Source organism: Ochlerotatus camptorhynchus, unplaced genomic scaffold (assembly GCF_037179485.1).
Source record: "Ochlerotatus camptorhynchus isolate MF236.1 unplaced genomic scaffold, CSIRO-AGI_Acam_v1.1 ptg000221l, whole genome shotgun sequence".
In the NCBI taxonomy this organism is placed as follows: Eukaryota; Metazoa; Arthropoda; class Insecta; order Diptera; family Culicidae; genus Ochlerotatus; species Ochlerotatus camptorhynchus.
The window spans coordinates 513304-529029 of record NW_027040711.1 but is presented as its reverse complement, the minus strand read 5'-3'; the positions used below and the strand labels follow the sequence as shown (position 1 = coordinate 529029).

The 15726-nt window shown below is 38.4% G+C and overlaps 2 protein-coding genes across 2 annotated transcripts in view; both read left to right on the top strand.

Annotated features, from left to right (window-relative positions):
* Positions 1-325: 325 nt before the first annotated feature.
* Coq4 (Coenzyme Q4) overlaps positions 326-15726 on the top strand; it is a 35950-nt gene continuing 20549 nt past the window's right edge. The window contains exon 1 of the mRNA XM_065225098.1: positions 326-424. The gene's annotated coding sequence lies outside the window, so the exon portion shown is untranslated. The remainder of the gene's footprint in view (positions 425-15726) is intronic.
* frc (fringe connection) lies at positions 3915-5962 on the top strand. The gene has a single exon (XM_065225095.1). It carries the CDS (start codon positions 4626-4628, stop codon positions 5640-5642), a length of 1017 nt encoding a protein of 338 aa, XP_065081167.1. The 5' UTR covers positions 3915-4625; the 3' UTR covers positions 5643-5962.

The window sequence follows — 15726 nt, the reverse complement described above, 5'->3', positions numbered from 1 at the left end:
TAGTGACGTCACTAATTGCTTGTACCGTAAAGGGGTTAACTCACACAACTTAACCGATTGCTTTGCCTCGGTTATCCAGCTCATTGGTCTGAACGTGCCTATAGAACTAAATTCATTGAGCTGGATTACCGAGGTGAAGCAGTCGGTTAATTTGTGTGAGTAAAACCCCTGTACGATACAAGCAATTAGTGACGTCACTACTTGCGTTTACGTTTTTTGGTTTACTAACCCAACAATATTTCACGATCTGCTTTCCCTCTCTCTGTACTCATTGAACTAAATGCACCTCATTATATCTTATCTTGACAGCGAATCTGTGCAGCGAAGTTAGCCCTCTTGACAGCAGCGTTAAACTTGCCAATACAGATTTAGTGCGAAATATAATCGAAATAAAAGAAATTACTTACGTTCTCCGCAACATAAGGTAAGCGAAACAAAATTTTATTTCCTACACTACACGCCGCAGGTGTAATGTTAAAACTATCAGTTAAACCATTAAATTACTTCAAAATATAATTCAATTCAGTTGTCAAATTATTATTATACAATTGTAAACATTGCGTATTTATCAATCCTCAATACTATAAAATCATCCTACTAACAAACACTACTATACATTGGTGCGATTTGCTTGTGTTAGTGAGATGATATTTTTTGTTAGCTGTTTGAACTGTCATTCGAAAATAAATAAAACGAAAACAAATCCTACGACTGCACGATAAAAATCAAATACCTATTTATGAGTAAGTTTACTCAATTCCTATAAAAGTGGATTTACTACACGGTGATTGATAACGACCCAAATTTGAGTTTAGTTCACTCATAATAGCCAAAAGTGCAGGAACTCAGCGATGAGTAAAATTTGTCTCATGGTTTCCTGTGGAAAACCTTAAAAATCTGCCGGAAAATGAGGAAACTGACGAAAATTTTATTCAGTCTCGAAGTAGTATTGTCGGTCGCGTTTGACACCGGAAAACCCCACACCCGACTTTCGATTTTACTCTCGTTCTGTACAACAACAAAGCGTCGGACATGGTGTGCATTATGGCGCATCATTGTACAAATACAGCGCACTATGTCCGACGTTATGTTTTATGTACAGATTGAGAGTAAAATCGATTGGCGCGTGTCGAATTTTCCGGTTTTCTACTGTATCAATAATACCAATAGACTGAGTGAATCCAATCTTTACTTTTCTCAAATTCGGGAATTTTTCCCTGGAAAAACATGAGGAAAATTTAATCATCGCTGAGTTCCTGCACTTTTGGCGATTATGAGTGAACTAAATTCAAATTTGGGTTGTTCTCATTCGCCGTGTAATTAATGAGTAAAGTAAAGTAATTCTCGCGTAACATTTGAAAAGGGCCTATCGTTGATCGATTCTCTTCATCAACATTCTCATTGGTTTACCACGGCAACACGAACGAATTTCTCGCTAAGCTCGCAACACAGTTTGACAGAAGATGATGTTAGCTTGCGCTTGAAACAACACACTCAATTAGAAATTCATTTGCAGTTAGGCTATTCGCAAAAGAGAAAATCGATGAAGAGAATCGATCAACATCTCGTGTTGCGCAAGAAATAACAAGTTAACTGCTTTTTACTCCTTGATTGGTTTTCCGTGCTTAAGCCTAGCATACAGACCGAAGTGAAACGAAATTTGAAGCACGCGAAAAATCGAGGGGCGATCAACTTCATAAATCAGCTAAATTGTTAATACACTTCGGAAAATACACATTTAAAAATACGTAAATGTGTACACGCTAAAACTAAAATACCCTAATAAAAATACATCGAAAATACTTTGTACTCGACTTTGTACACGAAAAATACATTTCATAATGAATTTAATACACTTTAATACAAAAATACACACAACATAAAAATACATAAATACGAAAAAAAAAATACAAAATACATCTTTTCAAGTCTGGTATATGAATCGAAAATACTCAAGTTGACAGCTCCTCGCGAAGAATCATAAAATTTCTAGTGAAAAAGGTTTTGAAAAAAATTAAGTGGAATATTTTTCAGTTTCCAGAAATCGATCGGTTTACACCTCCGGTGAAGTGAAAAAAATTATCCTAAATTTAATTTATTTTAACTTAATTTTGGGTAATTTTGAGTTTTGCATCCCACTCTCACTTTTTGTTGTTGTCAAAAACGGAACGAGAGATTCGATTTTCTCATCACGGTAATCGCAAAAAACTCTTTTATGACTATAAAGTACGCATTTTTGAAAGAAAACGGGAGTACCAATAAAATGACTAAAATTTTACACATTTTGAGTAATTGATAGTACAAAAATTTAAAAAAAATACGCATTTATGAGGTAGGTACTGCAGCGTGACGTCACGAATGAACTCAGTGTTAATCGGCTGAACCTTTTTGACAGTTCAGTGGTACTGTTTACAAGCACTTAGTCGTTTTTTCGAAAAAAAAAAATTCTAAAATTTCCGAATTTTAACTTGAAAATTGTCGAGGAACAGCGCATTGCAAGGATGTTGCTCGTGAACATTGCATAAATGTGGTTTACATCTCACTGCAGTCTGAAAAATTATCGAGAAAATCCACCCAAGAAAAAATCGGCTAAGTCCACGTAAACAGTACCACTAAACTGTCATCAGATTGAGGTTAACCCCGACGGTGCAAAACCTAATTTACAAGCACTTAGTCGTTTTTTTTCGAAAAAAAAAATTCTAAAATTTCCGAATTTTAACTTGAAAATTGTCGAGGAACAGCGCGTTGCAAGGATTTTGCTCGTGAACATTGCAGAAATGTGGTTTACATCTCACTGCAGTCTGAAAAATTATCGAGAAAATCCACCCAAGAAAAAATCGACTAAGTCCACGTAAACAGTACCACTAAACTGTCATCAGATTGAGGTTAACCCAGACGGTGCAAAACCTAATTGACGAGTGCACGGATGGATTTGAGTTCACTCACTCGACAAAAAGTGACAGAACAGCGGGGCCCTGTTTACTAAAAATGAACACATGAATAATACTCACGTAACATTTGAAACGGGTCTATCAACTTATGTACACGAAACTTGTTGAGTCTTTTTCGCGCGAACCGAATACGCTCACGTAAACTAACAACACCATCGGGCAGAGGAAATTCTCCCTTTCCCGATAGTGCTCTTGGTTTGCGTGGGCGTACTTCGGTTCTCGTGAAAAGGACCTAGCAAATTATTTACAAAAGTTGATAGGCCCTTTTCAAATGTTACGTGAGCATTATTCATGTGTTCATTTTTAGTAAACAGGGCCCCGCTGTTGTGTCACTTTTTGTCGAGTGAGTGAACTCAAATCCATCCGTGCACTCGTCAATTAGGTTTTGCACCGTCGGGGTTAACCTCAATCTGATGACAGTTTAGTGGTACTATTTACGTGGACTTAGCCGATTTTTTCTTGGGTGGATTTTCTCGATAATTTTTCAGACTGCAGTGAGATGTAAACCACACTTCTGCATTGTCCACGAGCAACATCCTTTCACCGCGCTGTTCCTCGACAATTTTCAAGTTAAAATTCGGAAATTTTAGAATTTTTTTTTCGAAAAAACGACTAAGTGCTTGTAAACAGTACCACTGAACTGTCAAAAAGGTTCAGCCTATTAACACTGAGTTCATTTGTGACGTCACGCTGCAGAACCTAATTGCACATTTCACTAACCCCAATAAAAATTGCTGACGTTTATCGTACACACTACGTCACGTATACGTATACGCAAAATGTTTTCATAGGGAAAAAAATTCATAGCGGAAAATTTTCCCGATGAAAACAAATCATACAATCATACTTTAGCGATCTCCCAACCCTTTGGCCCAGACCTTATATAAACGTCATTGCGTCCACCCCAACGTCAATCATACACACCCACCCGTGTTCTTATTCATTCAATCGCGAGTTGCCAGCGTAGCCGGTGTCGATTCGTAGCATAAAACCTACACTACTCAATCGCACCTAGTACGATAACGATGCAAATTAGCAGTGATTGTAGTAAGTTGCTGTCGCGAATAATATTCTTCGCTATTCTCAGAAAATGAACGATCCTCCTCCTCGGTCGTTTGTTTATGTGTGTGCGCGTGTGTTCTACGGGGAAAAGGAGGAAGAGAAGGAATCATCTTTTCTGCCAGTCGATCCCGTAAGATTCTCGGTCTTCACTAAACGTCAAATGAAACCAGAGTTAGAAGCTGAGATTTGGAGTGTTTGTTCAAGTGCACCATCAGACTTTGTGAGCAGGAACGCTCTTCAAACAAAGTTTTATTCCACGCGAAACGTGCTAAAAAATCCGTAAACTCGTCGATTGAATCATAAAGAATCCCACACAAGACAAGGTTGCTCATATTTTTCGAAGTTGTACTTCTCATGCACCGTGGAATGAAGGAAGTGGAGGTGGAAGAATGGTAAAGCTCCAATCATCAATAGCAAGAAGACAAAAGTCCACAACGATTGGGCAAAGTGCCCTGTTGGAAGTTATAATCACGCCCAATAATCGGATAGAGCGAAGTCAAAAGTTACATCGAGTTTGCAGATAAGCAGTAGCAGCAGCTATAATACACTCAGGCATAGAGTACCTAATCAAAGACTTACCCCACTCGTGGGAGGAAGAAAAATTAGAGCAAAATGGGAGCCACCGATATCCCCGGTAATGGGAACGATGGAATAACCCCTCTAATGAAAGTGACCAGCGCCCTGTTTTACGGGTGTGCTTCCTTCCTCATTACCGTGATCAATAAAACTGTTCTCACGTCATACCAATTTCCATCGTTCCTGGTACTTAGTCTGGGACAGCTGGCTGCCAGCATCATAGTACTGTTCCTGGGAAAACATTTTAGGATAGTCAAATTCCCGGATTGCTCACGGGACATACCACGTAGGATATTCCCTTTGCCATTGATCTACCTGGGGAACATGATGTTCGGTTTAGGTGGAACCCAAGCCCTCAGTTTGCCTATGTTCGCCGCCCTTCGGAGGTTTTCCATTCTAATGACCATGATACTGGAGCTTCGTATTCTCGGAATCCGACCTACGACTACTGTGCAGGTCAGTGTGTACTCTATGGTGGGAGGAGCTCTGCTAGCCGCCAGCGACGACCTTAGCTTTAATCTGCACGGTTACCTATTTGTGATGATTACCAACACTCTGACTGCCGCTAATGGAGTTTACATGAAAAAGAAACTTGACACCGCAGACATGGGAAAATATGGTTTGATGTACTACAACTCGCTGTTCATGTTCCTGCCAGCCTTGATTGGAACCTGGCTCTGTGGGGATCTGGAGAAAGCATGGCAGTTCAAAGACTGGAATGATTCTTTATTCCTAGTGCAGTTCCTACTGTCCTGCGTGATGGGATTTATCTTATCCTATAGTACTATTCTATGTACACAGTACAACTCAGCACTTACGACGACCATCGTCGGTTGCTTGAAGAACATCAGTGTCACCTACATCGGTATGTTTATCGGCGGTGACTACGTCTTCTCTTGGCTAAACAGCATAGGAATCAATATCAGCGTGGCCGGTTCACTTCTCTACGCTTATGTTACCTTCCGGAAAAAGGCCCCTGCAGCGGGATCCGGCAGCCAATCATCTGACCGAAAGTCACTACTACCACCACCCGGCCGAATTGATAACGTGTGACGGAGTGAATGGTGTGACTGTTGAAGATTTCGAAGCTGTCGTGCCGGTGTTATCCGGCCGGCCAATGGGAGGAAACCAAAGTGACAAAGCGCGGTTTGATGTTGTATCCTGTGTGTAAAGTGTTTTAGTTTACCGTAAAAAGATTGTATGTATTTAAATTGGTAATATATTTCAGTTACTAAGAAGATGTAACAAAGAAATGAAGAATATTTAAGTTTCAGTGACAGGTAGTTAATTTTAATGATTGAAGAAATTATTGGTAATAAAAGTGGCTAACATGCAGAAAGGCCGACGTGCGGCAATAGTGAAATGAATGAACCGTCTTATTGTATGAAAAGGAAAGGAAAGAAACATCCCTGTTGCCACATATTATCATCATCGATAGTCAGTCATGTACAAGGTAAGCTTTAATTCATCCATTTATTTTATTAAACTGTTAAATTTTACCAACTTATCTTCCGAAGTGGAATGTGAGATGGTATTCATACCAAGCCTTATTTCAACTATTATAAATTAAATTCATTTTCGTTGTGTTTACCACTCGCCATCGGTCAAAGTTGCCGGACTTGAGGTCCCAAACTGGCGCGTTTTTTTACGCCGCGGCAGCGATAGCGAATAAATCGCGTTAACCGCGGTAGCGAAATTCGCCGGAGCGGCAGTTTTTTCGCAGCATCGTAGCGATCGTGAGCAATGGATTCGTCGTCGGATGAAGAAGAGGCGCATTTGCTAATTTCTTTACAAGCAGAGGAAAATGCGTTGAAGTATTTTGGTAATTTTCTTCATTTTAGTGATATTTGTTTACAGTTTTATTTGATATTACAGATTTCTCTACACTGGTGATCACGAAAGTTCATGAAATTTTAAAGAAAGTGTGTCGATCTATAGAAAAAATTACAAAACTTAACTTCCCCTGGAATGCATATCATCAGAAAAATTTGCAAATCTTCAGGAAATTGTACAGACAGCACATCAGGGATTTTCTTTTTCATTTTCCTTAATTTGTTTTCTGTCGATCTTGTTATCCGTGCTGAGCACCAATGCTACCGATGCCAGGGAGGCAGCTCCCACACCTGGACCCTACATATAGACCCATCAACTCATGAACCGGGGATCTACGGCTTTACTTCCCTTCCGAAAGAAGGCTTGATCAGAGACGTTATGCCTCAGAACATCCCGGCGACTGTGATTGGCCTGCTGGGGTGAGAGGCAATCACGATTACTACTACACACCACCAACATCAGGGAAGTTCGCATAACTTCAGAGAAATTTGCAAAACTTCAAGGAAAGTTTTTATATCTTCAGATAAATTTGCAGAACTTCAGCAAAATTTGTAGATCATCAAAAACTTTGCTAGTAGATCATGATCTACGAACTTTAAAGAATTTCAAAGAGGTTCACAGGACTTCAGATATGTTGATAGATCATCAGAGAAATTTGCAACATCAAGGAAGCTCACAGAACTTCTTTAAATCAAATCCCCTATATAAACATTACACCAAAATCCGTGTTACGTCAAAAACAGCTGAAACATTTTACCCATTTATGAGTAATCTCAACTACAAAAATGAGTAGTAAGTATTCAATGGGTAGTCCCAGTTTCCCTCAAAAATGCTTGCTTTGTAGTCAATATTGAGACTTTTATCGAAGACATCAAATGAAGAAGACTGGCAACTCTGCCAGAATCCAAGCGACGAAGGTTGAAGTACTGCATAGAAAAATGAGCAAATACTCGAATGGTTTTTTTTTCTGAGCTTGTAATCTTTGCTATCAAATTCGTTCGAAGCATTTACCTTTGCGCGGAAGATGATAGTCATTATTGGGTATTTATCGGTTACCGTGTGGTATGTTTCTTTGGTATCACTTTAGGGGTCGTACAAATATCGCATTTTGAACCTGAATTCAAGTACGGTAACATAAATAAAACACAAATCTCGCATCCAATAGACAAATATTCCAATCTACATTGATAGATTCTCTTCATCGACTCTCTCTTTCGTAAATAACTCGGGTACACAAACGTTTGCTATCGTATTAGAGGGGGAAGGGGTATAATGAGCATACGGGGTGATTTTAGCACCCCCCCTTTTCTCCAATATTATACATTATTTGAGAAAAATTACTACACAATACGCTAATGTATGATTTTTTTATCTAGTTCGTTTATTTGTAAGGCTCAATCGCGTTAGCTTTACGGAGCCGATAATATACTTAATTCTATGTCTAGTAGGAGTTGGGCCGAATACTCGCGGTTTACCCGAGGCTAGAGGGTTATATTGTCGAAGGATAGGAAAAGGGGAGGAGCTTGGGGTAGGGTTTCATTGTCTCATCAGAGTGACGGACAGTGGACGACGATGAGACTCATCGAGACGGGAGACAAGACAAACAAAAACTAATAAAAAGAGATACAAAAGACAAACGAATTAAACTATTGTATGATTCAACAAAGCAATTTTCAAAATATGAGTATTCTCGTCTTTTAAAAACAACATAAACACTTTAATTGTATTCCGCTGTTCGTGTGACTACGAAATATTATAATATTTCACCACTACTAAATAAAATTTTACCTAGTGGCGTCTCGTCCACACGAGCAACTTGTTTTTTGGAACAAGTAATCAATTTTATCTAATCGATTATCATTACTAATTGTTTTACTAAACCGTTTAATTTTGTGAATTATAAGAAAAAATTATCTTCAGTAGCTAACATCGACAGCGTGTTCGCCTTCGTGAATGAATTTGTGGAAAATGATTCTGACTCATATTTGAGTATCGTTCACTAAAATTCGCAAAAACTTAGGTCACTCATTGAAATTTTTACTCATTATAGGAGAGTATATACTAATAGACTGAGTGAAACCTCTCTGATTGCGGTAAGCTTTAACTCGGATTAACTTTTAATACCGTCCCTGTTTGGATGATCTGTAAAATATTTGCTTAAAGTCGCATTGATTAACTCTGATGTCGACATCAAAGCAGTAGGACATTCTTGATCGAGACTTAATCCGAGGATAATACCGGTTGGAGTTTACCACCATAAATGTTCCTCGGAACGGAACGGAAAACGAATGATGAGTGAAAATGACCAGAAGCCAACACTCCGGTTCCAATCCAGGAGAAGGAGGATCAGAGGATGCAGGAAAAAAAGAAATAGCAAGAACGGGTGAAAGCTGCAATCAATTCACCGCCCTGGAACAAAAACTCGTAATTATTCGAGGGGAGCGACACATCTAAATCTCAATTTTAGATGCTCAAAAAATCTCACACTAGCGAATAAATCTTCGAAAAATCGTCTTTCATTTTTCGCATCTACTTGCATCGCGCATCATCTTTTTGCAGGAAATATTCAAAATCGTGATAAATCTTCTTTCTATCTACTCAGCGTACGCGCAGGTAGCCACAGCAAAACACAATATTTCCTGCATCGTAGATAGAGTCGTCCCCCTCGTAATTATTGTAATGTTGAATATTTTTAAAACTATGTATTGTTACTCGGCTCCGTTGAGTTGTTTTTTACGACATTTGAGCCTATAAAATAAACGATTTGGGGAAAAAGCTGTAGCTGAGAAGTTATAGCTTAATTTACCTATAAATTATTACGGTGAAAGTTTAGGACGAGGTGAACAAATAATTCACTTTTCCCATAGCAATTCGTATACAAACTTCTACCGGGCAGTGTAGTATGAGATCACAACCAAATGAGCTCAAATTTTAGCGAAACTCTAATAAAAAATACCATTGCCGAACGAGAACCCAAATGATAGAACTATTACACAAATGGTTCGAATGATACCCTGAACTCTTCGTTAAGCAAAATAACCATATACAATTTATTAGGGAAGATCAGGGACTGATTTAGAATCGATTAAGGGGGGTGGAGCAAAACTCTCCCCTTGGCTAGTTTTTAACCAGGACGTTGGTGGGCGGGCCTAATCTTATGCTTCATAGTGGAGCGTTGGAGACGGTTGGTTTAGGTCCGGTATCGTTGGCTCATGCCGCGGCAGAATAGCGTCATGAGCATGCGATGAGGATTACTGAGCTTCCCCGCTCTGATGAACCATTGCATGAGAGAACCAAAGTTCTAGCTTGAAGTGATTTTATTACACCTGTTACTCCTTTTTTAAGAACCGCGTCGTAGTACGCTTACGTATAGGCACTGACGTTGGGTGCGATACTGGCGGGTTTTGCCGCAAATCTCTCTTATTTTTTTACGCAGTTATATTTATTTGCGTTTGCAAGGGAATAATACTATTGAAATATTTCAGAAAGTGCCCAACAGTGCTCCTTCTACTTGCGTGACAAGCTTTCATTGTTGTTTTCATTAAGGTATTAACTCAGGGAACAATGTTAAACACCGTTTTTGTACATGGTATTGTAACTAATCTTATTTGTGCTTTATTTTGGTTTGGGATAAGTGTTTGAACTATGGCTTGGGATTTCCACTAAGGCGTACTTCTATTGTGACATATCCATACGTAATTTTGTGACACGACATAGTGGAAACATGTGAGCGTAGTTGGAGCATACACCCTATTTAATTTAAAAATCAGCTAGGAAACTAACTTCAAAGTGAAGCATTTTGGTCACTTGAAGGTGTCACCTGGGACGAACTAATACAGGGTGTCGACTACCTGGAAAAACCTGGAATGTCAGGGAATTCTATTTATGATCTGGAAAGTCAGGGAATGTCAGGGAATTTTAGTGTAGGTCAGGGAAAAAATTAATGTTAATCACATTGCAAAAAATCATGTGTGGGATACATAAAAACAATCTTTGAAATTTTATCAGTACATGACGTCAAAGTTTTTGGGAAGATCCCGGGCATCAGATCTACTCGCTGCGTTTATGAACGCCCTGGCCGGTATCTCGTCGAACAAGTTACTGCAAGTGTCCATGGATGGGCCCAATGTGAATTGATGCTTGCGGTACAAAAAGGTGGCGAGAATCTGATAGATCTGGGAAGCTGTGGGCTGTATATTTTGCATAATGCATTCAAGGATAGTGTTCGCAGTATCAGTTGGGATGTTGTCAAATATTTGCGTGGTATGTACAATATCTTCAAAGATGTACCAGCAAGACGAGCGTTTATCACGATGTACTTAGGATTTTCAAATTTATTCTTCCTTAGATACACATGAACACTTATTACTAGCCACCTGCGCTGAAAGCTGGAAAAAGAGAGCGAACCTCATGTTAACTACCTATTTATGCACTAAAAGTGCTTACTAAGCTATTCTACCCTACTTGCTATACGTATTGGTGCATTCCATGGCGTGATGCACCTGGACTGCGCGCCAACTGCTGCTAGTGGTTAATTCTCCTAACAGGATTTTCCTAACTCAAATTGAGAGCTTGGTGACATTGATTAAATATTCCTATTATTACTTAGTAATGAATAGTGAGCCTAGTTGTGAGCAGTAGTTATATTATAATATTTATTTATAGCCCTAGGCCTATTCACATCCTTCGTAGGTAGTCAGTCATATGTTCTGTAAAAAATGTATTAGTATCAAGTTCTGTTGTACGTGCCATGAGTATTAGACTGCCAGCGAAAATAGTAATTTTTAATTTCGCTAACAAACCATATACAAAATGTTTATTGCCTCGAAAAATGACCCTATGCAAAATTTGAGCTCAATCGGACACGATTTAGGGGTGGCGCAAACGCGTCAAAGTATGACTTTTTTCACTCTCAGAAATCAAAAAAAAAATTTTTTTTTGATGCCAGATGTCTTAAAAATGCATGAAACGTCAAGATTTGGTGTTATCTCGAAATTTTTTTTTTTCAAAAATCGACTTTCTGGGAATTTTTTTTTATGAGTTCTATATGGAATATAGAAGATTGATGAGTCGGCTTCTAAAACTGTTCACAATTGTCTCCAACCTGCTTATATATCGAATTAAACCACCATTTAGGATCTAATACGAAATAATTCACTAGAGTGGTCCAATTATTCTTCATTAGGGTGGTCCAAAAATCAAAACAGGTATGTAAAAACCATTACTTTTTACCAAACGCATGTATCTGAAAATATTATCATGTTGTATTTTGGAATTTTTAAGAATCCAAACTTCAAAACATTTGATGATATTACTTTTAAGTATCCATGAGACCACGTAAAATTGAAGCATAGACAGACATAAATCGTAGAATAATTCCGAAAATTGTACAGGACAACCGTTAGTGCTGTTTAGTTTACAGTACAATCTGACGAAAGTACAATGACTTTGTAACATATCCACCTAATACGGGACAACCCTTTATATGTGTTTCTTTTAAATTCCTACCCTATAGAGGTGCCAAAAAAATACCCGCATAAAGCATATTGTTTCTGGCTTCCTTTTGGATATTAATTAAAAAACACACACTAACAGTGTTCTCCTACAGGCAAGCAACGGTCTAAAGTACTTATTTCTACCTTGACTTTTTCTACCTATGCTTTAGTTTAAAAAAGATGCGATCTGAGGATGTATGATCAATCAGTAGTGCATTTGAAGAAGACAACACAACAAGCAGAGAACTGATAGAGAATAGTACGACAGTTTGTTAAAAATGGTTGACATTTGGCTAGTTGGAGAATATCTGCCGTCGTTCGGCCATTCTATTATTTTGTCGACGTATAGTGAAGTTTTTCGTAAATATATGTTTCATTTGCGTGCTGAAAAAAAAAAGTTGTAAGCTTAGTGCCTTCCTAACAATAAAGGAAATAAAAGAAGGTTTGAAAGAAGAAAAAAACTTAACACATTTGGTAAATGACATCAGCATAAAGAAAAAACTGTTGCTATTTTTCAATACCTGGATACCAAACTTGTCCAATTGAGCTCAAATTTGCATTTTTTGATTTTTTTTTTTCGACTTTGAGTCGACACCCTGTAATATATAATAAATATAATATGTCAAAGTCAAAAACAACTTGAAACACGTTAAATTTTAGATTACATGCACAAGTGCAGGTACTTAATAAAGCATGGGTTATAATTGATTAGGTAGAGTAGAGAATCTCTACTACAGATTTCAATTATTTATTAAATTAGGCCAATGAGATATCATAATCATCAAACGAACTTAAATAAGAAAATTTAGACAGCCTAATAACATTAAGTAGATTAATAAACGAGTTAGGTCCGCTTAGGGAGGCAACTAGCTTTTAAAGCAACTGGTAACTAGCCTTTTAATATATTGGTAACTAGCCTTTTAATATATTGTCTGTTTATTTTTAAGGTTGCTTTAAAATATCAATTTGGGGAAATGGATGTAATGTCGGCCTAAATGCCCCTAGTTTGGGCCCATACATAAATTCAGCAATCGACTAAATTTTCAATATCGACCAAAAATATCCATTATTACCGTTCCAATGACGCGTTCATCTACATAAAATTGATAAATAGCAGATTTTTAGCGATGGGCCCAATCTAAGATCCATAGGCCAACATTAGAGCCATTTCCCCTATGTGAAAGAATGAATCAGTGGGAGATGGATTTTCAGTTTCTTTACATTTTGCAGCACAAATCTAGTAGGGTAGAGCACTACTTCGGCCTAATCGCCCATTTTGGGCCTATCGAGCAGAAAACTTCAAATAAAGCCATGATTTCAGATTGAACAAGTCAATTATGCGTTATGCGTACGATACTTAAGATGATAAGCTACGGAACGAAGTCAATGAGAACGCGTGATATGAAGGTTTGCACCCATTATTCCCAAAAACAAAAGAAGCGCTCCGACCGAATCAATTTTTATCTTCATCCGATAGGCCGAAGTGAATTCATTGGCGTTTTGATGCGTTAGGCCGAGTTAAGAATCCGTAGGCCGAGTTTGGCGTCAAGAAGCAGTGTTAGACTTTTGACAATATCTCAACGATTGGTTTCTCTTTATCAAATCTTACGGCACATACGGAAAGGTAAATAAATTTGGAAGCCATCAGTAATAATAACATTCCGTTTGGTGCTAAACTGCGCTACGTTAAGAAAGACTAAGTGCTTGATAGGCCGGAAATGGGACCCCCCAATAACCGACCTCTTCAATCCCTTCCTTTACCCATGGCGTTCAACTTGTCCGCATAGACTATTCAGCCATTACCCTTCCTTTATCCTCGGCTTTGAATTGACTTGCGCTCCCATTGCCCCACCAAACGCTGCGAAATGAAAATGAAAAATGATTAAGTGGGATGGAGCAAATTCGATATTTTGAACCATCCCAGTAGTCATGCAATCAATAAAATCAATAAAAAAAATACCCCATCAAATCCCATGTATGCCAAGTCTACAACAACAAACAACACAGTAAAGATAGGCAACAACATCTCAATATATCAACTGCGGTACACTGTAAACTTGACAGTTGATAAGAAAGTAGAAATTCTGCTTTATTCAAGTAATGGAATGGTATGACAGCAGTTTTTTCTTGTGTTTGGGCTTCGTGGTCATGCGGTTAGCGGCGTCACCCGTTGTTCAGATGTAGTGTGAGTGCCATGAAGTGAGGGTTCGATTCCCGCTCCAGCCGGTGGTGTTGTGTGTGGTCTGTTGTCTAGTGTTAAGTGTTCAGCATATGTCTGGTTGAAGATATATATACTATAGATTTCATAGATAAGCGGAGGCAAAGTATAATGTAGCCAAACGAACTGTCAGTTAGTGTAGCCAAACGAGCATGCCGTCATCATGGTGTTGTTTGAGCGAGAAGTATTATAATATTATGAGCACAAAACGCTTTCCACACTCAACATTCCAATTTATTTCGCGGACAACGGAAGAAGGAAAAATAAAGCAAACCATTCCTCGATTCATTGTTGCAAAGATTTGCTTTGCACTTCATTTTGAACAAAACTAAACTGCGCAACGAAGAGCTCTATGATGACATGAACTTTTTTCACGGATGCCAGTCAGATCATTTATTTTTCATGGTTGCCAAAACAACTTTTTGTGCCTCCGCTTGGAATCTATAGTTGAAGACGGTGTCAATTATTGTCTTTTCAGCGTAGCTTCGTTAAAACAGCCAGCTGAGAAAAAATACGCTGTTGACATTTTTTTTTCTCTAGATTAGGATGGGTCAACATAGTTTTGGTATTTTTCGCGACATTTTCTGAACAAAGTAGGAAATTTTTCGTGTACATTTTAAAGTGATTAATCCGTGACCCATCATTCCCCACCTTACCATATGTATTTCAATTAGGGTTGAAATCTAATTTCCGTCATAATAAACACAAACCGATCTTTACCTCTCTTTTTCGAACGGATTTGAACAAAAAATTTGATTGCTTTTATCAAAGATGACTTCTAAATTTATTTACCTTTCTTTACTTACAGCTAGATTTGGTAAAGAGTCACACATTATTAAGATGTTACCGAAGGTTGAAGGGTTTCATGCCTGAATAGGAGTCCAAGAATTTTACCAGTAGTGAAAATATCACACATTCTGCTCGTTTATGTATTTGCCACGTCGTAGTACATTTATATTAAGGCACTAACATTATGTGTGATACTAGCGGTATTTGCCGCAATTAATTATTATATAGACGAAGCTAGAAACAATCTAAACAACTTTATATCAAATAGTTTAGGAAAACGACAAAAAAGAACACTTTTAAATTGTGTGACATACTTTCGTTGCTATGTATTCATCTTCATCTTCTTCTTCTTCTCATTTCAAGCTTATATTGCCTTTAAACTTAGTGTTCTCCGATACTTCTACAGTTATGGCTTTCGATGCCATTTTTGCATTAGTTTTTATTGTGTGGCAAATACAATCATAAGCGGCGCCGGTGGTGTAGTGTTAAGCGTGATTACCTATCACCCCAGCAGGCCTGGGTTCAATCCCAGTCGGCGCCGCCGGGATGTTCTGAGGCATAACATCTCTGATCACGCCTTCCTTCGTAAAGTAAAGCCGTTGGTCCCCGGTTCATGAGTTGTTGGGTCGATAGGTAGTAGGGTCCAGGTGTGGGAGCTGCCTCCCTGGCGTCGGTACCATTGGTGCTCAGCACGGAAAACAAGATCGATGCCCAGGGAAGTCGAGAAATTTTCCAAACCCGAAAAATTCCTAGACCGGACCGGGATATATCAAGCTGAACGTTGCATTTGGAATATTTGAAA